Source organism: Photinus pyralis, unplaced genomic scaffold (genome assembly GCF_008802855.1).
Source record: "Photinus pyralis isolate 1611_PpyrPB1 unplaced genomic scaffold, Ppyr1.3 Ppyr1.4_LG2, whole genome shotgun sequence".
NCBI classification, from domain to species: domain Eukaryota; kingdom Metazoa; phylum Arthropoda; class Insecta; order Coleoptera; family Lampyridae; genus Photinus; species Photinus pyralis.
The window spans coordinates 12,899,649-12,926,548 of NW_022170403.1; the positions used below are offsets into that span (position 1 = coordinate 12,899,649).

The following is a 26,900-nucleotide window of genomic DNA, read 5'->3' on the forward strand; positions in this document are numbered from 1 at the left end:
TATATACCCACCCTATGTGACACGAACAATAATTATTTCGAACCATTTTATTATTACGTAATAGTTTGTCTTTCAATCAAAAAGAAGTGATAAAAAGGTTACGTATCAAGCAGCAGAAAAAGTATACAATGTATTTAGCTAAAAATATAAAAAGCGTGAAATCCAGAACATGTGTAGGCCATTCCGCGTGTCTATAGGATGACCCGCTAATGTATAGTTACCCAATCTTCCAATGTAAGTAAGATAGCAAGTCGATATATCCTCATACTTTCTTATAGTCATTGAGAATAATTGCCTAAATGTGTTGTGGTAGTCTCACAACCACTGATAACGAACTCGATAAAAAGGTTAAAGGTTTAGACAGTTTTCACAAATCAAGGGAACTCGATACTCGAACTCAGTTTCTCTCTATCCCTGACTAAAGTAAGTTGTATTCGTTACTCAGAACACGCTATACCAAAATGAAAGCTGTTGAGCGTGTAAAAATCGTTAATGGGGTAAGTTAACATTTTTATTTGCGCAGTAGGCAAGTACCTATAAACGGAGCACGCTATACTACCGCTTATGCATTCTTTTGAGTCATTTTATCTATAGGTAATAGGTGTTTATTGATATTTAAATTTTAATTAAAACGGTAATTTTGTAGTAAAACGGAAAGTAAATACTCCATTTTTTAATCCATATAAGTACATACTTAATGCAATGAATGACATTGTGGGACAGTCGGTGTAATGTAGGTATACCTATATACTACCTGCTGTATGAATACAATTTCACACCCCTTATTTTGAAGGCCGTGTCCTTGAAGTGACTTTCCCCGAAGCGATTCACTGTAACAGCAGTACCAGGGTTATTTTCAGTTATTTAATTATTTTACTACCTACCAACTTATCGAATCTGATCGCATCGATTATGCGAAGTTTTTAGAGTAGGTAGTAGTTTTTTTCGTGCCTCCATGGGTTCATACAATTATATGGAATAGCTAGATTTTAAAGTGATACCTACACAAGGGAAATTAGATCACATCTCATTATTTAAAATGGGACGCTCCATTTTAATTCTTATACTGAATTTTAAAATCTATACAACGAGCTATACACTATACAGGGTGGTGACTTACGTAACGCATCGTAGGGATTTCAATGTAAAATTCATAAGATGCGGTTATTGGCTCCCCAAATTATTTTAGAGCAAAAATGTATTAAAGTTTTTTGTAGAAAAATTTTTCTTACGCCAAACCACCGTATTAGTTTTCAATTTTTTTTCATATAAAGACGGAAAATTGGAAAAATAAAACCTGCATCTTTTTCAATAATCTGCGATGCCATGGAATTTCCTAAAACAAAAAGATATCCAGTTATCAATTAGCAGCAGTTCGAAATGGATTTTATGATCGACTTGGCTACTGTCTTGCAGTTAATGGTAACTTATTCGAACATTTATTGTAAATTGTTATATTAGGAAACCGTTTTTAGTAATTTGGTCTTTCTTTATGTTGAATTCGATGTTCTAAATATATTACTTTTTGATAGAATTTGATTTGTTTTATAGCAGACATTCCAAGGCATGACGGATATTGGCGTAGTTTTTGTATTATAAAATTCCATGGCATCACAGATTATTGAAAACGATGGGGGTTTTATTTTTGCAATTTTCCGTCTTTTTTATGCAAGAAATTGAAAACTAATACGAATGATTGACGTAAAAACTTTTTTCTACAAAAAACCTTAAGTCACCACCCTGTATATAAATCCTTTGAATAAGAATCCGAGATGGTCAGAACTCAGATGATAGATGGATTCAATGTTAAAACTAAATTTGAAACGATATAATATCCGTTTTTAAATTATTTGTGATTTTTCGAAATTTTTAGCAAGTATGATTATAGATATAGATACCGTTCGAATGGTCGAGAATCGGACTCCTGGCGTAGATACTATTTTCGAGTGGTACATGATGCTCAGAAATGAAAGTTAAAGTTCTCAAACTTGAAAATGCGAAAAATTATTTTTACCTTGTGTTTTTTTTTGTCAATTTCATACTTTTAGCACACCATGAATAATATAGCTCCATACGAAAGGAAACGAGATTATTCCGCATCTTCAATGGAGATATTCTCATAACATAATAATAAGTACCTATAATTCGGCGGATTTTAGAATCAGAAATGTATTGTATTCGGCTAGTAAGTCAGTAACAGGAGAGGACGCAGCGAACATTAGACCCAAGGCGGCCTAAGGCTATTATAACGCGTTCCTCTGCCCTTTGCCACCTTGCGGTTTTTTTCCTTCCAATGAACAATGAACATTTTTTTTACAATCGGTGAATACCTATGGGCTATGTTATTAAAAATACATACCTATACTCTATAGGTAAGCTTCCATAGTTAATAATACTAGATCGCTAGTTTTTACATGTGGCATGAGTGTTCCTTTGAAAACTTCCAACAATATTTCAGGTAGGTACCCAGAGAAAGATCTTTTACCGACTTTTTTCAAATACAGTTTTGGCAATACTAACAGTTACAAGTCAAGATCATTATTTCTTGATGATACGCCTCGAAAAGGCATTTTGTTTTTCATTGTCAGCACCATCCCCCGTTCTCTAGATGATATCAACAAGAAATGCGTCTGGTCCATATCTTCCGTTTCAGCTTTGTGACTCATTGTGATAGTATCACACTCGAAATTTTCGTCCCACCAACAAAAATGTATCGTCCAAATTTTTTGTTTTCCATATGTGCGTATCCTATCCACTTTCATCACTCCATTCTCAAGATATTTACAGGGAAAGGTACCTTATTTGTACCTATATATTTCACCAAAGAACTGAGATACATGGAGTTAATGAATTGTTTGAGATTTTACAATGCAACTCGGCGGAATGCATTTGTAAACGCTAAACGGCCTAAATAGCTAGTTTTGGTATTCGGAGAGAAATTTCTTAGTAAAGTAGAACCTCTTACGCATCGCTCCTTGTTTAGCGAACGCTGCTGACTATCCTTCCCTCTCCGTCTCACTCGCGACTCCCGACTCGGCGAGGTCGGTAGGTTTTTACTTAAATGACCGTAACTTTTTTATTATGAAAAATTCACGGTAATGTTATAGAAAATAAAATAATCACAATGCTTTGGAGCATCGAATGAGCTATGAATATTGGAAATCGATATCGTGAAATAAAAAGTTATGAGAGGTCAAAGTGCGCACTTTTCATCTGCTACACGAATTTTGGAAGTTGACGGTCATTTTTCTAAAAACTGTGCATAACAAGGTAGGTAAATATGAATGCTTTAGATTCTGCTATAAAAGTACTTTCATTTTACAAAAGGAATTATTGATGTATATCGCTTAGTTGCTGAGAAAATAAATACTTTCGGTGGTCTAGTCGCGCGCGCGTAAATGAGTAAAGTTCAACTTTAGCGGCCTATAACTTTTGTCAGGATCACGGGAAAATGTCGTAAAGCGAGATCCTGAAGGTTCAAACATTTGTGAACAAAATGGTGTGGGTCCCAATTCTTTCTACTCCGAAAAAAATTTTTGAACGATTTCGCGGCTCTCCGCTGCACTATGGGATGTAGGCACGATACACATCATAATGGCGAACGCAAATTCTACCGCGCCGCGCATGACGTCAGCTGCGAAGTAAAACAAGTGAGGATTTTCGGTTTGCCACTGTCAAAGAAGGTGTTTTAGTTCACGTTGTGGTTGTTGAATGTACTACATAATATAGGACTTTTGATTATTTGGATATTAACGTGCATGCATTGTTGATCTACGAGGTATGTAAATTAAGTAATGAGACTGGCAACGTTGCGTTTGATCTGGCAACACTGGAAGCGCGGGGCTTGGTGGGGCGGCAGAGGCGCACGTGATCCACCTTCAGTACTAGTTTGACCTCGCTCGAGTCATTTGGTTGTGCGTAGCGATTGTTTTTGTGAAACAGTTTTTTCTATTGTGTTCTAAAAATGAATAACATGAATTTCTAGCAACGGTGTGCTATCAGGTTTTGCTTCAGACTTGGGCACAGTGCAACGGAAACTCTTCTTAAACTTCAGCAGGCCTACGGAGATAGTATTTTGTCAAGAGCCCAGGTTTTTCTGTGGTTTAGGGCATGTTCAGAAGGGAGAGAGTCGATTGAAGATGAACCACGAAGCGGAAGGCCTTCATCTTCAAGAACCGATGAAAATGTCGACAGAATCCGGGATCTTGTGCGTTCAGATCGTCGGTTGACGGTCAGAATGATCGGGGAAGCGTTAAATTTGACTCACACCACCGTTCATCAAATTTTGACCAATGAATCGAAATTGATGATGTGGCAACTTCCGTCTACAAAAATTCTTACCCCCTCTACCATTATATTCCCTCCATTAGTTTTCTAACTCAATGGCCTACACTATACGTTTTCGAAATATTCGTACATAAAGAGCATTTTTCATACTTAGATTAGCATCTTTCTCTTTCTATTGCGATAGTGCTTTTCGCTATGCTTTCAACGAAATTGCCTAAAACTTTACAAAGACCGAAAAAGCATAATATCATGTTATATTATAGTTATTGTGCATTAAAGCATTTTGCAGTTTCTGCGGCGAACTTAATGAACAAATAAAGCGTTGTTCTACCAACTTAACCAAAATGAGGATATGGCCGGAAGAGAACACACTTAGCTCCTGTGGACAAAAGCAATGTGTTTTTTAGTTTTCTAAATGAAATTGGTGAATAATTGAACATTTTGCAGAAATTTGGACATCATATCCTGCAATGATTGCGAAAAAAATTTCATACTGCAGTAATGGGAGACCGATATCGATATGTATCAAAATAAACATCAACAATAAGCTTTCTACGATTTTCCAGTGCCGAAATCTCGTCCCTCACACGGACAGACGGAGGAATGGAATTGTAATAACGTTTTGCATTTTTTTTTAACGCGCTAAGGTCTAAACATGTTACAAAAGTAATCGTAAACGCGAGCGTAAAGGATTTATAAAAAAGCGTATTTTCACATTACTAGAATTTCTGGAACTGTATCAAGCCGAACCGGTGCAGTTGTGTAATCCAATGGCCAAAGAACATAAAAACCAAAATGCTATTGCTGACGCGTAGCAGCGTGTACAAGTCAGTTTTAGTATGGGCATTGAATTTATAACTATCAGAAGCGCGGATCCCATATAACAGTTTGTGACCATATGCAAACTTTCAGCCGCTAGGAGCAGTTCGATCGTTTGAAAGTCCGTGGGCGATCGAAAGTGGAACGTTACATTGAAACTGTAATTGTTGTCCCTAGATTCCCAGACATTAGATGGCAGCATTACAAACCATTTATTTTGACCATTCGAATATTTTCCTTTTTAATCGTTAGATGTCAGGAACTCGGGATGTTTTTTTTTGTGTTATCATTGGATAAACAGAATGGTTTTATAAATAGGATTGGAATGTTCTAAAAATAGATCCCTTAAGAAGCGTTGCCTAAATTTGCAATGTAAATAATAATACATTTTGACGAACGAAGCGTGCAGTCCTTGTCCTTGAAGGAATGCAATTTCCTTTCTATCAAATATTGACGTTTATGTAGTTAACCAATTTTTCCAATAATTAACGGAAACTTCCTTTACAAAATTTTGTACTTTTAATTTGTGGAAATGCGAGTTTTCGGTAATGCAAATTTAAATGAACCTCAGAACAGTAGTGGAATTATACAACTCTTAGGTACCTACATCATTTCCACATTCACATTTGGTAACTAAATTTCGCGAATCAGCTTTTTTTATAACTTTTCTGTCGGCATTGGCATTGATCGTAACTTTTAATATTTTAATAGGTAGATACTCTGCGTTGTATTAATCCAACCCACATAAATAGGAAAGCATCCGGTGGAACGAGCGCCGGCAAGGCATAACGCCGGTTGGTACATCGCCGGTACATTTAATTTCTGTTACTGTGATCAAGGATGCCTACGTATTTTTTGCTTTCCTGTTCAAATGTAATGCAATCTTCCTAAGTAGGTCACGATTCATAAAAGGAAGAAATGTTTATCCTTCGTCATACTGTGTGCCAGATAAATGCCTTATAAAATAGAAATACGTTTCTTGAGTATCTAGAATTCTGTATGCAACAATTACAAATCGAGATAGTGGGTTCATTACAGATTCCTGTATAATAATTAACAAAGGTAAAAAACTTACATTATTATTCATCTTTCTCGATGGTAGAGACATCTACGTCTTGCAATTTAAACTATTGAAAACAGTCACATATCCTGCCATTTAACCCGCGCTTCTGATAGTTATAAATTCAATGGTATGGGTTGTACAGTTTTCAAATTAAAAAAAAAAGGAGTCGTTGACGTCCATCATATCGACTCTATAATAAAAAAAATATATATTTTTTGGATCTTGGTTTAACCTTTTTCGCAACTGGCGTTCAAAAAATGTCTTCCTTTGTAGGGCAATAGCTCTAAGATAAAAATGTGATATTGGCACAGCTGTACGGACGGGCGAGCGGACTGATGAACGGACAAAGGCAACACAACGACTTCTAAATTATTACATGATTATCTTCCGATTTTAACTTGCTGCGTAGTTTTCGAATGTCTGTAGGAAGGTACCTACGTTTTTGCAAATTAAATTAATTTTCTTGCCGTGGTGATTTTGTTCACACGTTCGTGTTTCTTCACAGTTGCCATCAAACAATAGTTTAGTTTGGTAATACACTATCTCATTACACCTAATTGTTTAGCAAACCTACACTATATAGATAATATCAAGCTTTGTTATAGTTTCAACTTTCAATTGCTACTACAGATTACAGAAAAATAGTTGCCTGGAAAATTATTAGCCTGAAATAGAATAGATCGCGGCTTATCTATGCTACGCCACTGCTATTTAGAGGACGTTGGGTGTCAGCTAAAAATCGACCTTAAACGCCCTTCTCACATCGCGATTCAAGATCACATTACGTACGTCGTGTATAGCGGTTCATTTTTGTGCTGTTCTTGGAATTTTATAATAAAGGTATGTTTTCTATGTAACTTAAAATGAACAGCAACGTCCGTACCTACGGTTACTAAAATCAGTTTCCTTGTACTGTCACTGACCGAGTGAAATTTCTGTCAGTGAAACAAGTAAGTCGATATTAGTCGTGTTTTTTTACAGGTAAGTACTGAATACTAAAAAGTCCGTTGACTAAAATATACCAATAGATAATTTAATTATACTCTACACATTAGCGAAGCGTAGAGTAGGTACTAGGGTAACACAAACACAAACTACTACAGCGTTTGTATGGTTGTCGAAATAGGTAAAATTTCCTAATTAATTCGCGGCCATTGACACCTGGCTTAAAATTAAAGTAGACAATTGGATCTTCAAACAGATGCCACTCATTGTTCTTTTTTGGTATCTGTATTTATCTAAATTCAATAATTCGCCGGTGCCGATCTGTTCTGTACATATATCTGTCAAAGTCAAAGTGTCAATGTTAGAAAAACGTTTTGCGTATTGTTTTTTATTATACCATGCGTATTGTAGATGGCGCTAGGCTTGTACGTACAAACAAGAAAATCATATGTAATCATACGGGACCCAAGTGAATATGCCAACACCGAACATAGGGAATTAACATGGGAAACAGTTTTTTGCATATTGTTGCTCCCCATGATAACTTAGAGGGTTTATAATGACACCAATCGAAAGATGTTTAGCTTCCTAGCTCTATCTCGAGCTAGGTGACTATTGCGATCACCGTTTTTTGGGCATGTTAAAATTTCATCAAATGTCGACGTTTTAGATCATTTTAAGCAACTTTTAAAGAATAAAATTTTTTTCCGCCTGTATGTTTGTGCGTACGTGGGGATTTTCCGAAGTAACGGCTCGACGGAGTTTGATCAAATTGTGGATATGAATATTAGGCATACTGAAACGAAAAATAGCGAGCTGGATTTTTGAAAAAAATTTTAAGCGCATCAACGGCACAGCGGTTGCAGAAGTTAGGTCGTTGCATTCTTTTTTGTTTTAATGATCAAATATCAATCCCGAGATCAATTCCTATGTTAGAATATCAGTGTACAAGTACAGGCATATTCGGTGAATTTTTTTTAAATGCGAACATAGGAGTTTGCATGCAATGTAATCTCCCTTTACTCAAAATCGTCAAGAAACCTTCATTTTCATGCCTTCTTTATGTCAGGAAAGTGTTAGTTTCCATGACGGAGGCAGACCAGACTACTTTTCCTGCCGCCTGTCACTTTACCGGCCGTACCTGTCACTTTACCGGCCGCACCTGTCACTTTACCGGCCACACTTGTCACTTTACCTGCCGCACCTGTCACATTGCTAAATGTTTATAATGACTCCTGTCATCATTGACAGATTGGCATTAGTCAAAAGTTCCATATGAAAATTGAAATTTTATGTTAAAATACGATTTCGGGTAAAACTTAATACAAAACTCATTACATGACTCGGAAATTAAAGTGGGTTCGAGTACTTAAATATTTCCTCGCCAGTAATGTGTCATTTTCCTGACTTTTATGTAAATAACTAATGTTCGATTTAAAAAAAAACACATCAATCTATTGAGTAGTAGAGAAAATTGACAGCTGACACATTTTGAAAAATACCGCCGTCCAATTTCTTTTCGAAATCGGTTAGGTTAGGCGATTGCTTAGAATGTCAAAGAGGACACTTTGAACATTTATTTTAGTTGTTTTCATTATTTATTTTCTTCATTTATGTATTGAATAGATCAAATTGGTAGTAAAGTTGCTACGGCCTCACATGACTTCTTTAAAAAAAAATCTTACCGAGTACTCTTCATCATGAAGACTACACATAGAAACCGTTGCTGTTCATAGTCACGCAAGTTGCGCGTTTTGCTGGAGGGAATGTGAACCGCGCACACCTCATAGATTGATGCGTTTTTTTTTAAATCGAACAGGGAAATTACATTGCATACAAAAGCGTATGTTCGCATTTAAAAAAACTCACTGTATACTGCAGTTTTTGTAATGGTTGACTAATATCACAGATTTAAACACTAAAACTTGTGTTAATATTAATTAATTAAAAGAAAACTGATCCATCTATAACATCTACACCAGGCCGCCGACAAAAAAGAAGGTCATTGACAACCTAATGAGGGTGTCATAACCAGAGTTGGACTGGGTCACTGAGTCAACTGGGTCACCTGGGTCACTAAATTAAACTGGGTCACTGGGTCACGTCATACTCTTTTCAGTTAGACCCAGTTGACCCAGTGACCCAGTTTGACCCAGCGACGCAATTTCACCCGGGGACCCAATTCGACCCAGTCACCTAGTTTGATTGAATAACGCAGTTAAGTCAGTGCCTTCGGTTCAAGTGTACAGATTATGCAATAAATGAAATGCTGGTTTGTTGAAAATAATACTCGATTGCTTGACAACTGCCATTTCTGTGATGTTTGCTTTAATACTGCCGTAAAAAACTTTTTGTACTCATTGAATGGAAAGATAATGTTTCCAATGCATCCTCGATGCACGGGAAAACGACTTTCCCGCATCGCGGTGTTTTTTAGTTTCCGCTGGAGAGAAGGGGTTATGCGCGTTCTTCGGTTGGTAGTACTTATTGAAGTCAACGAACGTCATGTCATGGTTAACTGTCATCTGCTGTAAAATCAATTAAACCGTTGGTTGAGGGTATTTAGTGCGATTAATCGGAAACAGACGTACACTAAGTTTTACGTAAATATATAAACAAGAACTTATAACGCAATCAAATTATTTTTCAGAATTGGAACTCAAGAAAAAGTAAAATTTATTGTTAAAACGTCTTAAAATGTGACCAGTGATATTCTGCAACTATTCGCATATGCAGTTTAAGAAAGCACATATTAACACACACAAAGCTTCCAAGGATTTTAAATGTAACGAGTGTATTTACGCAACTCAAGATAAATCAAATTTGAGAACACATTTCTTCACACATGTCTTCTGGGAATATTAAATACGATCAGTACACTTACGCGACCAATAAGAGCACTCTTTTCAAAGCATATTTGTTAACATTGAAGACTTCCAAGGATATTCAGTGCAAACGATGCAATGCCGTGACCAGTAGTAGCACTCATTGCAAAGGCAAAATATGTATTAACCAAAGATGTGGAAGTTTTAAATGTGACCAGTGCAATGGTAGTTACAAAATTATGTTACCAACCAAACATATGATTGTGTTACCAACTCATGATTAAAAAAAAACTAATTTACAAAACTTTATTAATTTTGACCTTTTTTACGCAATTCGTTACAAAAAATATTGTACCTAACTCTTTCGGAAAGAATTTTCCCGCATTCGCACTAAATGCAGCACTCCCTGCGGTCGTGCTGCAAACAAAGTGCTCATGCGGGAAAATTAACTTACCGAACTTGTTAGGTAAATAACTATTTTGTACTCATTGAATGGAAAGATAATGTTTCCAAGCATCCTCGATGCACGGGAAAACGACTTTCCCGCATCGCGGTGTTTTTTAGTTTCCGCTGGAGAGAAGGGGTTATGCGCGTTCTTCGGTTGGTAGTACTTATTGAAGTCGACGAACGTCATGTCATGGTTAACTGTCATCTGCTGTAAAATCAATTAAACCGTTGGTTGAGGGTATTTAGTGCGATTAATCGGAAACAGACGTACACTAAGTTTTACGTAAATATATAAACAAGAACTTATAACGCAATCAAATTATTTTTCAGAATTGGAACTCAAGAAAAAGTAAAATTTATTGTTAAAACGTCTTAAAATGTGACCAGTGATATTCTGCAACTATTCGCATATGCAGTTTAAGAAAGCACATATTAACACACACAAAGCTTCCAAGGATTTTAAATGTAACGAGTGTATTTACGCAACTCAAGATATTCAGTACAAACGATGCAATGCCGTGACCAATAGTAGCACTCATTGCAAAGGCAAAATATGTATTAACCAAAGATGTGGAAGTTTTAAATGTGACCAGTGCATTATTAAAAGTGGGTAGTTACAAAACTATGTTACCAACCAAACATGATTGTGTTACCAACTCATGATTAAAAAAAAGCTAATTTACAAAACTTTATTAATTTTGACCTTTTTTTACGCAATTCGTTACAAAAAATATTGTACCTAACTCTTTCGGAAAGAATTTTCCCGCATTCGCACTAAATGCAGCACTCCCTACGGTCGTGCTGCAAACAAAGTGCTCATACGGGAAAATTAACTTACCGAACTTGTTAGGTAAATAACTATTCCATGTCCCGAATTGTATTAGAATAATGTTATTTCTTTGCTTCAGGGCTTACCAGTTTGCTTACAGGTGTTCATTCACATTTAATTTTTTCTACTAGTTAGCTTAATCCAAATAAATCTTTTCTCTAAATACTTTCATTGACTACTTGACTACAAACTATAAACAAATGCATTTGATTTTTTTAGGTATTAGTTCTCTTGAATGAAATTGGGCTACGTGCTTGTTGCCGAATATTATTGAGGAAGTTTTTTTTTTAAATTAAAAGTTACTTGAAATTGTTTTGGATGATACCTAACAATAATTTAATTACTGGGCTACCGGGTCAGGACGGGTCACTGAGTAAAGATGGGTCACTGGGTCAAGCTGGGTCACCGGGTGAAGCTGGGTCACCGGGTCAAGCTGGGCCACCGGGTCAAGCTGGGTCACTGGGTCAGTAAACTCACTGGGTCACTCTATGCTTGACCCAGTCCAACTCTGGTCATAACTAGGGATGGGTGATAACTGTTTTCACCTATCGATGGTTATCGATATATCGAAATATCGATAACTGTCGATATATCGATAAGTATGAGTATATCGACAGTTATCGATATGTCGATAGTTATCGATATATCGCTAGTTATCGATATATGAATACTATCGATATATCGATAGGTATCGATATATCGATAAGTATCGATATGTCGATAGTTATCGCTAGGGATGGGCGATAACTGTTTTCACCTATCGAGAAGTATGGGCTACTTACCTATCGATACATTTTACTTATCGATAAGTATTTTATTTCATATTTGCAAAATTCGGAAACTATCGTTTCTTTTATAGTGTTTGGTTCAAAATAATGACCAGTGTCCAGACTCCAGATGGTGTGTTGCTGAAGAAGATGTAGTATGATGTTTAATTGCCAACAACTGCTCTTGTACTCTGACATTTAGTCTCCTATTAGTCTGACCTATGTATGATATCATACAATTAGTACAATGAATTTCGTAAACTCCTTGTTTTTACCTGGGATATTGTCTTTGGGATTTCTAAGGAGATGTTGTAGAGAACGGTGAGGTTTAAAACATACGCTAAATTTATCTTTAGGAAATGTGTTGGCAATTTTATCTATGATGCCTCTTATGTAAGGTAGGACAAACGATTTTTTGGGTTATTAGTTGGGTGTGGTGGGTTTTATTGAAAGATTATTACACCCTTTGATTGTCTTCTTTATTTTATCTAAAGAGTAGCCATTTTGATGCAACATTTTGTTCAAGTTTTTGAAGTTTTTCTTTTTTTTGAGCCATCGTCAGTAAGACGAAAAGATATAATTTCTAAAGATTTTATTACTGCGTGGATTTGGCATGGATGATGATGTGACGTAACGCTTCTCTTGAGAAAGGGAGCAAAGTTAAGTTTCCGAAACGTCGAGGAACTAAAAGTGGTAACTTTACACGAGAGTAAGCCCGAAAATGGATTTTATTAATAAAAATAGTAGCGCTCGTTTAAATCTCAACAATAACATAATCTTATCGTACCAATAGTTATCGACATATCGATATGTCAATAGTTATCGACATATCGATATATCAATAGTTATCGACATATCGATATATCAATAGTTATCGACATATCGATATATCAATAGTTATCGACATATCGATATATCAATAGTTATCGACATATCGATATATCAATAGTTATCGATATATCGATTTTTTTAGCTCTGCCTGTTGTTATTCGATATATCAAAAAAAATTCCCATGCCTAGTCATAACTCTACTTAAGAGATAAGTTGTAAAATGTCATTCTTATTCTTACGTACCGATTGAATTGAATAAGGAGCTTAATTTGTGTTTACTGACTTTAGATAATAAATGAATGTAATAACAATAAGTATTAGTAATAAACACATACAGAAGTAGAAAAAAAAGCGTCCGAAGACGTTAAACGGTGAAGAGCGCTTTTTGGTCTGGGCTGAGCTAGGAAGCTTTTCTGTCAAGAATTTGGGACATTTTTTTTCTCCTCTAATAATAGACGAATTAGTTAATTTTCAGTTGTATTTCTCATTATTTTATCAAAAATTCGGCAATAAATCCAATTCATACCGAAACGAAAAATAACGAGGGGGATTTTTGAAACATTTTTTTGCAAATACGTAAAATTTTTATTAAATTATTCGAAAGACCTTATTTTTCTGTGTAAACCTACAAAAATTGCACCAGGTTTTATTATAAAACAAGTTAAAAAGTAATCGTAAACGATTTACATAAAGCGCATTTCCACTTGCATTCATTTCCCATTTGTAAATGCAACTTCTGTTAAAATCGTACAAATCCGTCCACAAATATGAAAGATAGCGTTGCACATGGGCAATCCATTTTTGACGTGATACTTCAATTTCAGTTTATGAGAAGAATTTCATTTCAATGCTTTTCTAAATAAGAAAGTTGGAACTGCGCATGCGCAAACCTAAATTTTAAAACTAATGTTAGATTTTCCTTAGTTCCAAGCGCCTAAGTATCAAATTTCACTTAAATGCTTCCATAGATAAAAAAGTTGGCACTGCGCATGCGCAAAATAAAATTTTGAAACTGTCGCTAGATTTTCCTTTATTCCAAGCACCTATGTACCACATTTCATTGAAATTCTTCCATAAATAAAAAAGTTGGCACTGCGCATGCACAAAATAAAATTTTGAAACTGGCGCTAGATTTTCCTTTATTCCAAGTGCCTATGTATCACATTTCATTTAAATTCTTCCATAAATAAAAAAGTTGGCACTGCGCATGCGCAAAACCAAATTTTGAAATTGGCGTTTGATTTTCCTTTATCCCAAGTGCCTATGTATCAAATTTCGTTTAAATTCTTCCATAAATAAAAAAGTTGGCACTGCGCATGCGCAAAACCAAATTTTGAAATTGGCGTTTGTTTTCCTTTATTCGAAGTGCTTATGTATCAAATTTCGTTTAAATTCTTCCATAAATAAAAAAGTTGGCACTGCGCATGCGCAAAACCAAATTTTGAAATTGGCGTTTGATTTTCCTTTATCCCAAGTGCCTATGTATCAAATTTCGTTTAAATTCTTCCATAAATAAAAAAGTTGGCACTGCGCATGCGCAAAACCAAATTTTGAAATTGGCGTTTGATTTTCCTTTATCCCAAGTGCCTATGTATCAAATTTCGTTTAAATTCTTCCATAAATAAAAAAGTTGGCACTGCGCATGCGCAAAGCCAAATTTTGAAATTGGCGTTTGATTTTCCTTTATCCCAAGTGCCTATGTATCAAATTTCGTTTAAATTCTTCCATAAATAAAAAAGTTGCCACTGCGCATGCGCAAAACCAAATTTTGAAATTGGCGTTTGATTTTCCTTTATCCCAAGTGCCTATGTATCAAATTTCGTTTAAATTCTCCATAAATAAAAAAGTTGGCACTGCGCATGCGCAAAACCAAATTTTGAAATTGGCGTTTGATTATCCTTTATTCCAAGTGCCTATGTATCAAATTTCATTCAAATACTTTTATAAGTAAAAAAGTTGCAATTCGGTTTATAAATGGTCGAGATGCGAAAAGGGCACTGTGAATTTTGAATCGATTCGATTCAACTTTTGGCATTGCGTATTATATGGCTAAAGCTATGCCCATATTGAATTTCATGCAATTCAGTTCATAACTAACGGAGATGTAAAAGCGATCGAACATTTCTAAACAAAGTTATCGTTCACACGGACAGATAGATGGACAGACAGACAAAGGAACAGACGGAGAGACCAACCGGCAGGCGACAGATAGCAATGCAAAATTATAAACGATCTCTAGGATCGTTAATAAACGGCAAAAGTGTAAAATTATGGAACATGTAAAAAACGGTTTTTTGTTTTTTTTACAATAACTTTTTTTGTAAGCGGTACAGAAAAAATTCCTTCCTTGGTACAAGACTCGACACCATAACCAACCAAATAGCGAAAAAAGTAGAACAATAGCTCTTNGACGTGACCTGTGGTTCTTAAATACATCGTAGTCGATATTAACATCAGGGTACTCTTCGGAAAACTGTTCAATGCACGATTGCAGTGAATAGCTCCAAGTTCCATCAGGATTTCGGTTACCACTGCGGAAATGTGCCATTAAAATAAAAGCATCTTGCTCTGGTGTGAACACCATCTTCCTACAGCGATACACTAAAAATTCAGAATAACTTAATGACAATTCTCCTTAAAAAATTGTTAACTTACATCAGAATAACTTCGTAGCGTTAAGAGCTCTGAAAAGAACTGTTTTGGCTGTTGATTTAAGATAATGTTAAAGAAATTCGAAAAAAACGGTAAACACAAGCAAAGATTGACAGGAGGAGAAATAAACAAATATGCAATTTGGGTATTTTGTTTTAACCAACTGTCCGTGTCTACCAACATAAAGAAAAAATATTTAAAGCGGGAAATTTAAATTTGGTCACGTGGGTCTCAGTAATTTGATGAAGACCCGGTACTTCCGGTTATATACATAAAAAAATAAAATTATAGTTATTTTTACAAATTTAGAACAATTATATTGCTAGTTTCACCTCTTTGCCAACCTCTTATGCAGGAGGTGCACTTAGTACGGTTTTTAAATTAATTATTAGGACATGCTCCACAAACGTCCGATTAGTGCTGTTACTAGGACGAAACCTAAGCTATTAAATTCTGTATAATTACTTTAGTCTAAAAATAAAATGACATTTTATTTAGTACCTATACTGATTGTTAGTTTAAATCCTTACTTTTGCTTGCATATGTTTAACAGATGCAAAATTATACTAAATCACCTGTAATACTTAGGTGACCAATTTTTTGTTAGCCTTGGATATATTACCGTTCAGATCACTGACGAGGCGCATTATTCGTTTCGTAATTTTAAACGAATATAATGGGAAGTGGTCAGGTCAGTGATTTTTTAAGAATAGCTGCGTATAAAACATAGCGAACATAAAATTAGCCTCAAAGATTGCGTAATATAATTACTAATGTCTATTTCTATGTTACCTATCGAAGGTTTAAATTTAGTTTGTCGAATTCCATTTTAAAATCTGAAATAAACCAACCACTCACTGTGCCTAAAACAACAGTATGCATTTGCAAAATTTAAGGTTTCTTTAATCAATCCACCATACTTGTGGCCAGATCGCTAATTATAGTAGTCTATCTAAATCTAAATGGTAGCAGTGGGGACAAGAGCTCTCTTCAGTGGGAGAAGATGCAAGGGCATTTCAAGTACTTTTACGTTTATTCTAGTTGATAGTTGCAAATTGTTGTTTAATTTCCGCAAGTTTGGACTGTTTAATATCAAAATGGTTTGGGTCGAATTTGACAAGCCCAAGACTGTGGATATAGTGGAAGTCATTTCATTTTTTAAATTCTAAACTTCACGCACATAACATAATTTCAATGCATTTTTTTTTTCAGATGGACACCTCCAATGTTCCTCCATTTCAGTTGGAAGCTGGCGATGCCTCCACATATTTGGATCACATGTGTGCTCTCGATATTAGCTCCAGGGCCTCTTATGTTCGACTTACAGGAATTATATGCACCATTGGTTAGTATGCCATTTTTTTACTTCTTGCAATTTAGCGTAAACTTTCGGGCTGTGTCACTTTAATTTGTAACTTGTAGTAAAGTACCAATTGAAGGAAAAAATGTAATAAAGGTTGATTCCAAAATTCTAACTTACACCTGTTTTTTATGTCAAATTTACATTTTATTCCATTTTTAGAGTCATGTATGTTCTAAATAATTTACATGTATAGTAATAATAATTTTATTATGTATTGCTTGACAACGTGAAATACTGACTGCGCAAATGAGAGACGATTTTGAACTTTTACAGATTACTGCATTTTCAACAAACATGTATATGAAAATGACGACGGTGTTGCCAATTGTAGAATATTGTATCTTTATTTACTTCTAGTCTGACTCTTTATTTTGATTGCTTTTTCTAATGTACGGTTTTGGTCAGAAGTAATGTCCCTCGATTATCTCAAGTGTAGCACATAATTAATAAACCAGATTTCCTGTGAGTTTTGACCTTCTTTTCAAAATGAGGAAAGTCTAAGATTGAAATGATATTGAACTAAATCACGGAGGAACTGACATATTCGTACTTTTTCTACAGTTGAGGTAGGTATCTGAGAGAGTACATTATTTTTGACCACGACTTTACCTGTAATTGCTATACGTTTCACGTCGGCCAACTTGAGCTCCTTTCCTCACGGATGGCCCTCATACATACCCCCCACACCATTCTCACAAAAAATAGGCCTTAACTAAATAATTATTGCGTACCTAATGCACCGCTTATGAATATGTTTAATGTATTTTTTTTTTAATCGTTAAATAATGAAATGAGAACGTTAAGCTAGAAATACACATACTAGTAACTTGCACACTGGTACACTTGTACCATTGTATACAGGGTGGTGCCTAGCGCGACGCTGCATAGGGATTTCAATGGTAATTTCTTTATAGTCAATTACTAGCTCCCCAAATTATTTTAGAGCAAAAGTCTAAATGCGTTTTTTTAGAGAAAAAATACTGCATCTGTTCATACTTTTAGTTATAATTTCCCATTTTTCAAAACCGTAGAAATCGACAAAATAAAAAATTACATTTTTATAAATCAGTGATGCTTTGGAATCTTTTAACAAACTACAAGCGCATCGCATCTAAGTTATTGTCGTTTGACGTCGAACGATTTTCATATTTAATTTTGTTTCAACTAACCGACGCAATAAAAGACGACAAGAACAAACGTGCCAGTAGTTAGCTGGTGTAGAATGTACAGGGCGGCCCATTTTCCCACTTATAGGCGGAAATAAAAAAAATGTTCATTACAAAACTTCCTTTATAGGTAATGGTTGCTAAATAATATGCTGTTTTCAAAACAAGTATACGTGGTCAGGTAAAAATGATTGGACCTAACCTCACTTTTTAAATGAAACACCCTGTATATTTTGCTCTAAAAGGATACAATATTAAACTCCTTTGGAAGATTCAAAGTAATTCAAAAAAGATTAAAAACCGAATTAAAAAAAAGAATAAATTATTTGAAAAAAATACAAGAAATTTCAAAAGGATGTTTCAATTTTTTGTTTTTTTAAATCTTTTTTGAACCAATATTGAAGATGAGCCAAGATCCAACGTTTGGGCACTTTTTTGTTTGTTTGTAATTTAGAAACTATTAGAGATCAGTGTACACAAAATTAATGTAGATAAAATTGTATACATTTTAAAAAAATTAAAGAAGAAATCCAAATTTCACCACTTCTTGGGGGGTAGCTCTCAAACGAAACACGTTGGACCATCGGTTTATTTGGAAAAAGTGCTTGTCTTGATCCCCTTTATCACCCAATTTTTTTTACATGTGGTCATGTAACACCCTGTATATGTATGTGTATATGTACAGGGTGGTGACTTGCGTAACGCATCATAGGGATTTCAATGTAAAATTCATAACATGCGATTATTGGCTCCCCAAATTATTTTAGAACAAAAATGTATTAAAGTTTTTTGTAGGAAAAAATTTTTTACGCCAAATCAACCCGTCAACCGTATTAGTTTTCAATTTTTTTCATATAAAGACGGAAAATTGGATAAATAAAACCCGCATCTTTTTCAATAATGTGCTGATGTTTCTAAAACAAAAAGTAACCCTTCTGTTATTTTTGATATCACATTTATTGCTTGTAATAGAAAATACGTTTATAAAATTTGTTAAATAAAATAAAAATGTATTCATTATCCGAGAAAATTGAAATGGTGAAATGGTTTATGCGGGAAATTGTGCTTCTATAACACATTGCTCCAGCTGCTGCAGAAGTTATGAAAAATTTATTCCGGGCAAACTTTTGAAAATGTTAGAGAGTTAAGAATTAAAATTCAAAAGAATGTCCTAAGATATTCAGTTATCAACTAGCAACAGTTCGAAATGGATTTTATGATCAACTTGGTTACTGTCTTACAGTTAATGGTGACTAATTCGAACATTGATTGTAAATTGTTATATTAGGAAACCGTTTTTTGTAATTTGGTCTTTTTTTATGTTGAATTCTGTTCTGTTCTAAATATAATACTTTTTGATAGAATTTGGTTGGTTTTATAGCAGACATTCCATTGACGGATGTTTAGTTTTAATACGGTTGATTGACGTAAAAAAATTTTTCCTACAAAAAACCTTGATACAATGATACATTTTTGCTCTAAAATAATTTGGGGAACCAATAATCGCATGTTTGAATTTTACATTGAAATCCCTATGATGCGTTACGCAAGTCACCACTCTGTATATATGATTGATTTTTTACCCATAACTCGCTTTTGTTTTTACCTATCAAGGCCTTCAAGAAACTAATATGTTTTCATAAACTATATTTACCCAAAATCGTCCTGAAACCTTCATTTTCATGCCTTTCTGTTTGGAAATTTTACTTTCCATGAGAGGGCAGAGCAGACTGCGTTTCCTGCCGCTTGTGACTTTACTGGCCGCACCTGTCACTTTACCGGCCGCACCTGTCACTTTACCGGTCGCACAGCAAATTGCAAAAAATCGGCTGAAAATGCGGTCTTGACAATCACTCGCGAATAAGTTGAAAAGTATTAACTTTCCGGAAAAGCTTTGTAAGTTACTTAGTATTTGTCAATTCAATCAGTCCATTCCCTGATTTATTTTCAATGAAACATTTTTCACCCTGAGAAGGGGTTGCGTTTAACCCTCAGAGAAAAAGTACCACTGTACAGGATAGACGTAGAAGAAGAGGGTAAAGCGAACATATATCCAAATTTGTATGAAAATCGGTGGTGTTTACACGTGAAAACGATATTGCTGTACTGTAAACACAATTGTCATGTATATAAACCATAAATAAACAAAATAGCCATTCAATAAATGTATAAATATTTTTTTAGGCTATCATCACAAAAGCGTTGATTTTATGGTCGCTTTTGCGGCCATAAAGTTTCACTTTATTGTACGCTTCTGTCAAACTTTACTTTATTGTACACATCTGTCAAACTGTACTTATTTGAAACTGATGTGTGAGAAACAGTAATCTGTTTGATACAAAGCGTCTATCTGGTGTAGCCCCATCAAGGATTGGGCCATTCACGTGCGTTTTTTTCATTTTCGGACTTGTAGGAATGTTTCACACTATTTTGCATAATCACAATCTTCACATTTAAAATTATAGTTTGACGTTTCAATCTTTGCTGCTTGCAGACCTTTTTGAAGTGTAGAACCAAAACATGAGGAAGATGTTATTGCTTACATTATTATACGAAGAATCACCAGCAATTAACTGAGAACACAAGTAGTTACCTATACCTGCCATCAAAGTAGGTAATCAGGTTTCTAATAATTGTACAGCATGTTAACTATAAGGTCTTGGAAGCCACAGTTACGAAGGACCTATTGCATTTGACATTATTAAAATCTTGTGCAACGGAGGAAGTTGTGATTGTACTTTTACTCTCAAACGCCTGCTCTTATATCATATATGACTTAGGGTCGCAACGCTTGCAGCTTCCAAAATTTCATTTGGGGTATCTGAACTGTCGCTATCGCCCATTTTGATACGCACAAAACACACGCAAAGATGCTAATTATAATTACATATGACAGGAAATGCTTTGTTTTTAATTGTCTAAGATAACTATGATTTTCAGAAAAAATATGTTTATGAGCAAATTTTTGAATTCTTTTTTGATGATCGCCTAAAAAATGTTGTGTGCACCTTGGCCAAAAGTGATTTGTTAGGCCTCATCTGAATTGCGGCCTCGGCTACCGCCTCGGCCGCAAACAGCAGCTTCGGCCAAAAAAGATCACTTTTACGGCCTTGGTACACAAATAACTATTTTATTATACCTGAATCACAATCTCCGTTTTAAACACTCAAATGCGTGCGAAAAAGGGCCTTTAAAACACACGTGCTTTAAAGTTGCTAAGTAACGATACTTCAAGTATGACTTTTGAAACTGTCATCTGGATGAAATAAAAAATCCTCTTAGGTCGCTTTCTGTAAATGCAGAACATTTCTTTGGCTTTTGTACCTATCCTTTGGTTGAAGCTTTCACAAACGCGCGTAATTTAGGGTATGCTTCCAAATCTGTTCCACTTTTTAATCGCAGCATTGTTTTAAAGTTTTGAATGAATGCACCAAAATATAGAAGATTTAAGTAAATACCTTTGACATTTCCTTCATATATGCCAGCATTATGGATGCATTTAAGACTGTATTCGTAGGTAACTTCCTATTCATCCATGGAAACAACTTTTCATATTCTTTATAACAGGCTTTACTGGATTTGGATTTTACACCTACCAATGTTTGTTTAGATTTTACAAGCGATTTAATGGACGATGTATTATCTTTTTCAACGGAAATCGTTTTATTTACAAAGATGATGATTATAAGCAAACGTCAAGTGACATTTCCATGGCAATCGTGAAATTTCGAACACCCAGCCCACTTAATTAAACATGTATTCGAGTATAACGTCAATATGACTTCATTGTATTTCCTATTTTTAAATTATACTGCAGGTATAATAAAAAATACTATAAGATACACGTGTATAATTAGTCTTTAAAGCACTTACAACGTTAAAGGCACTCCGCTTTGCGTCGTGCCCTTAAACTCGTTGCGCGTGCTTTAAAGACTTGATTATACACTTGTATCTTAATATACTATTGTTAATTGATTTTGGAGTAAGAACTTCTGTACAATGGGATTTCAAGTTATACCTATAGCAAAGAGATCTTTACCTGTAGTGAATGATTTTGGTAGTAAGGCACATGGATTCATATATCAGTCCTTGTGTGTGCAAGATATTGGTCTTTTAATTTCTATTTATGAATTCTTAACGAAAGTATTTCGAAAAATCAATCACTTGTACCGAATTGTTTAATGTAATATTGTATTTTCAGGACCGGCATCTCGGGAACCTGAAATATTAGAAAAAATGATGGACATTGGCATGAACGTTGCTCGATTAAATTTTTCTCATGGATCTCATGAATATCACGCCGAGACGATAAAGAATATTCGTACGGCTGTTGCCAATTACAGCAAGAAAATTGGTATGATTTACCCCTTGGCCATTGCATTGGATACGAAAGGGCCCGAAATTCGTACTGGTCTTCTGGAAGGAGTGAGTACTTTTAAATTGAGAGTTTATGTTATTCCAATACTTAAATTGTGCAGGGTGGTTCGGCCGAAGTGGAACTTAAAAAGGGAGATTTAATTAAACTTACAACGGATAAGGCCTATGCTGATAAGGGAAATGCACAAGTTGTCTACGTAGACTATGACAATATTCAAAAGGTTGTCCAACCAGGAAACCACATCTACATCGACGATGGATTAATCTCTGTAATGGTAACATCTATACAAGGTTCTTTCGTAACTTGTACCATTGAAAATGGTGGTATGTTGGGAAGTCGAAAAGGAGTGAACCTTCCGGGAGTGCCCGTCGACTTACCAGCTATTTCCGAAAAAGACATATCTGATCTCAGATTTGGCGTCGAACAAAAGGTGGACATGATATTTGCATCATTCATACGAAACGGTGGTGCCCTCAACGAAATTCGTGACATTCTCGGTGAAGAGGGCAAACGGATTTTAATCATATCGAAAATAGAAAATCAACAGGGCATGCAAAATTTAAATGACATCATCGACGCCTCTGACGGTATTATGGTAGCCCGTGGAGATTTGGGTATTGAAATACCTACCGAAAAAGTATTCTTAGCACAAAAATGTATGATCGCTAGATGTAATGATAAGGGAAAACCTGTGATTTGTGCAACGCAAATGTTGGAGTCGATGGTGAAAAAACCAAGACCCACACGTGCAGAGAGTTCCGATGTTGCCAACGCTGTTCTTGATGGTGCTGACTGTGTTATGTTGTCCGGGGAGACAGCAAAAGGAGATTATCCAATTGTCTGTGTGCAAACTATGGCAAACATATGTAAGGAAGCGGAAGCTGCAGTATGGCAGAAGCAAACCTTTATCGATTTGTTAACTAAAGTAAGTAAATATGTGGTTTTGTTTTTGGGAATGTATTGTGTTATTTTACAACATTGAACTATACAATACACATAATTGGAACAGATGCACAATGGTACAACCTGCAAGGTGGTGTATACAGTCTGTTTCAAATGAAGTCGGCATGATTGCCAACTTTCTTAATTGTAGAGTTAGAAAGACTGTTACATTATCAAAATTGTGGATTTTTTTCTACTGAATCCAAATCTGTAATTTAAAAAACAAAACACATCACATTTTTCAGTTAACAACAAGCAACAGGTTATTACAAAAGTTCTTAATGCACCATAGCAAAAATACTTCAAATAACCAAGATCTTTTAGTTATTTTGATTAGTTATCCATGAAAATGATAAAATAACTTTGTTCACATTAGTCCATTGATCCTAAATGTATCCTCCAGTATTGATATATGTGTCCCTTAAATCGTGGAAAACACAAACTTCAAGTTTATTTTGCGATAATTTTCAACATTCTCTTTATTTTACCAAAGTGTATCAGCAAGAAGTTTATCTTTTAAAATAATCTCGAAGTTTGTGTTTTCCATGTTTTAAGAGACATATATACATATGTAATACTGGAGGATACATTTAGGAGCAATGTACTAATGCGAATAAACAACGTCATTTTGTCATTTTTATGGATAACTAGATCGAAATGAAAATAAATGAGAAATCTTAATTATTTGAAATATTTTGGCTATGGTGCATTAAGAGCTTTTGAAACAAGGTTAAATACCTATAATAGCCAAAATAAACTCAAACAAATCTAATTTTGCATTAAATTTTCAAAAATTTACCATTACTCACACTTTTGTGTGATTAATAAAAATATGTTTGTCCTATCTTGCCCATTCAAAATTCAATGTCTAGACCTGTACAGATGCTTTTATTTCATAGCAACCAACCTAATGTTTTTGTATAAATTTTGGTTTATTATCAATTTTAGGGGGGTTCAGTAACCATGGAAGTGTGATATGTCTTTTCGAATTCACCAAATATTAAATAAAAAATGCAAGTCCGTCTCTGTCTCTTTAGTTACAATCTAAATCTTGTGCACTCTCATGGTTTTCTGTAAAACCTAACAGTTTCTATAATATGTGATGTTGGTCATAAATGTAAGAAATGTGCACTTTTAAAATATTGTACCTACCTACTACAGTTTGCCATACTTAAGTTTTGTTTGAGGTTTTTCTGGATAATTAAGGGATTTTATTTTGATTCTTTACTTTACAACAGAAAATAAATACATTTTGTATAATATACGTTTTAAATTGTGACAGATTTATCCAGATACCAACTATTAGTAAACATAGGGAGATATCGGCTTCTCTTTCACAAGAATTACACTTGCTAGTAACTAAATTTGTAATCTTTCATCTTTGCACGCATCAAATATTTAAACTTTACATAGTAGAAATGTACCCATAAATCAAAATCATAAAAAAAAAATCTATGTTAAAAAAGGAGAACTATTTACTTTTTTGTACAAGAAGCAGAACAAATTTTTTTGAAATTGATATTTACAGGAAAAGTGTCTTGTAATAAATGTTCACTTCCTTTGAAAATTAATTTTATCAATTTTTATTTTAGACAACGCCGCCAATTGATGCAACACATACGATTGCAATTGCTGCCGTTGAAGCTTCAACAAAATGTCTGGCCGCAGCTATTGTCATTTTGACAACGTCCGGAAGATCGGCGCATTTGATTTCGAAATATAAACCAAAGTGTCCGATCATTGCGGTAACGCGTAACGCCCAAACCGCACGTCAAGCACATCTGTTCAGAGGAATTCTACCGCTGCAATTTGAAGGTATCATTTTAATATTCAACAATATCCATATTAACTTTTGTTTTAAAATTTAGATGCGCGATTAAGCGATTGGTTGAAAGATGTCGATGCTCGCGTTCAATTTGGGATTACCTTTGGTAAGGCACGTGGATTTATAAAGAGTGGCGATCCAGTCATAGTGATCACCGGTTGGAAGCAAGGCTCTGGATTTACCAATACTTTACGCATTGTGTATGTATCAGATATTGTGGAACCTGTGGTGTTTTAAATGATCCGGCCTCGTATTGTGTTATGTTTATACCCTTGCATGTATCCTAATTCTCCCAATATATTATTTGATTGATATAACCTTATTTTTGTAAATGGCAGCTCTGTTTGCGTAAATACTAATGGAAGAATTACCTAATGATATTGAAATAAAGTGTAAGTGATAATTTATGACACTAACAGCTTTTTATTAGGTATGTGTTAATTTGTGATGTAATCATGGGACCCGAATTGCATGTTAGATATTAAAGCAATCCCATAGAAATGTATCAATTATTGATAAATTAAAGAAATTGTAAAATAATATGCAGTGAGATTCTGTGGGATGGTTTCATAATTACTAATACCTGTAACCTACTAACCAGCAGTTAATTATTTCATTGTTGCAATGTGGCTATCAATTTTGCGAAAACTGGCTTGTAATAACAAAGTATAAACAATGAAGTATGCTGGAGCTTTTGTATTGAATTAAAGAAATTGTAAAGTCATATTTCTCACTTGAAATGAACTAAAACATCTTAGTTTAATTTGTTTTAATCCTTTTTACTGCACTCCAATAGAGTTTCAGATATTCATTGTCAAAAAATAATATGCACATTTCATAATCTTAACAAACAAAATCAACTGGCTTTCTCTTTTTATGGGAGCTGCCATTATTTTTTTGCACATTTTATTTTAATCCTCTTTTTTTTTCTTTACAGCAATGCGGAATAACATTATAACCAATAGATAGTGTGCTAGTGTGGTGTTTAATAATTATTAGGTACCATGTATTATTTTTGTAATAGAGGAAGGTCTAAAATTAGATTAATTGACCTTTACTAAAGAAGTGGATGTATTATATTCCTTAAAATAGTGTTCTAAATTTGAGAAAATAGAACAAGTTTTGTATTATTAGTAATATTGCAAGGCAATAATTTGTTATTCTGCCACTTGTATTTATGTATTTAACTCCAAATAAAGTTCACTATATTTCACACTGATTTTTTATGTCTGGACTCTACTTCTGGGTGAATAATTTTATTCAATGGTTTACCATTGGAATTTAATAGTTATAAATTCAATGGTTTAACCTTTGTTATCCTTCCAATTTTTGCCCTTGTATTTACTTGAAACCTCTTTTTGATGGGTAGCACCATATTTTTGAAGGTATTTTTATATTTCATGAGTAAGTATTTAATATCTACAAGGGCTGTTTTTGTTCAATTTCCAATTAACCAGTATGTAAAATTTAGGAGTGCTTAAACGCTATAGATAGATTAAAATTGTATCAAGGTATGTAAATAAATTACTAGATATTATAATTAATTTTAGAGCTAATCGAACCTTACAAAAAGTAGTCTTTTTCATATTTTAAAGCGCAGGTATCGCACTGCAGACTATTAGTGTGACGTCACATTTGAGCGGGAAATTAGAATTGCAGAACTTGACTGTTTTACTGTCGAAGATATTGACCCCTATCGCTCCATGCATTAAGTATCACTTTCAAATAGGTCCTCTTTACGGGCTTATACTGACTGACCTT

General features: G+C 34.5%; 1 protein-coding gene and 1 long non-coding RNA gene across 8 annotated transcripts; one reads left to right on the forward strand and one right to left on the reverse strand.

The window, feature by feature from the left end:
• The first annotated feature begins 370 nt into the window (after window positions 1–370).
• On the forward strand, window positions 371–26,352 carry LOC116162926 (pyruvate kinase-like). Of its 7 annotated transcripts, XM_031476694.1 has the most exons (7): window positions 16,467–16,604; window positions 16,678–16,810; window positions 22,196–22,419; window positions 22,473–23,297; window positions 24,907–25,129; window positions 25,183–25,339; window positions 26,077–26,352. In XM_031476694.1, the coding sequence occupies exons 1-7, from the start codon at window positions 16,563–16,565 to the stop codon at window positions 26,087–26,089; spliced, it is 1,617 nt and encodes a 538-aa protein (XP_031332554.1). In that variant the 5' UTR covers window positions 16,467–16,562; the 3' UTR covers window positions 26,090–26,352. The 7 variants fall into 7 exon arrangements, with proteins under 7 accessions (XP_031332556.1, XP_031332555.1, XP_031332559.1 ...); XM_031476696.1 differs by lacking the exons at window positions 16,467–16,604; window positions 26,077–26,352 and adding an exon at window positions 371–497 and having other exon boundaries at window positions 25,183–25,453; XM_031476695.1 differs by lacking the exons at window positions 16,467–16,604; window positions 26,077–26,352 and adding an exon at window positions 6,848–7,009 and having other exon boundaries at window positions 25,183–25,453.
• Window positions 15,223–15,889, reverse strand: LOC116162929. The gene is made up of 2 exons (XR_004143650.1): window positions 15,469–15,889; window positions 15,223–15,414 (listed from the first exon to the last, which is right to left on the reverse strand). It is a non-coding gene; the product is annotated as an uncharacterized LOC116162929 (long non-coding RNA).
• Window positions 26,353–26,900: the final 548 nt, after the last annotated feature.

What these genes read in the sequence shown, in the direction of transcription:
- LOC116162926 (XM_031476695.1), top strand. Translation starts at nt 6,863, where the DNA reads ATGCTACGCCACTGCTATTTAGAGGACGTTGGGTGTCAGCTAAAAATC. An exon ending in AGGAATTATATGCACCATTG is followed by an intron (nt 16,811 to 22,195) that starts GTTAGTATGCCA and finishes TTGTATTTTCAG; the next exon opens with GACCGGCATCTCGGGAACCT. An exon ending in TTATCGATTTGTTAACTAAA is followed by an intron (nt 23,298 to 24,906) that starts GTAAGTAAATAT and finishes TTTTTATTTTAG; the next exon opens with ACAACGCCGCCAATTGATGC.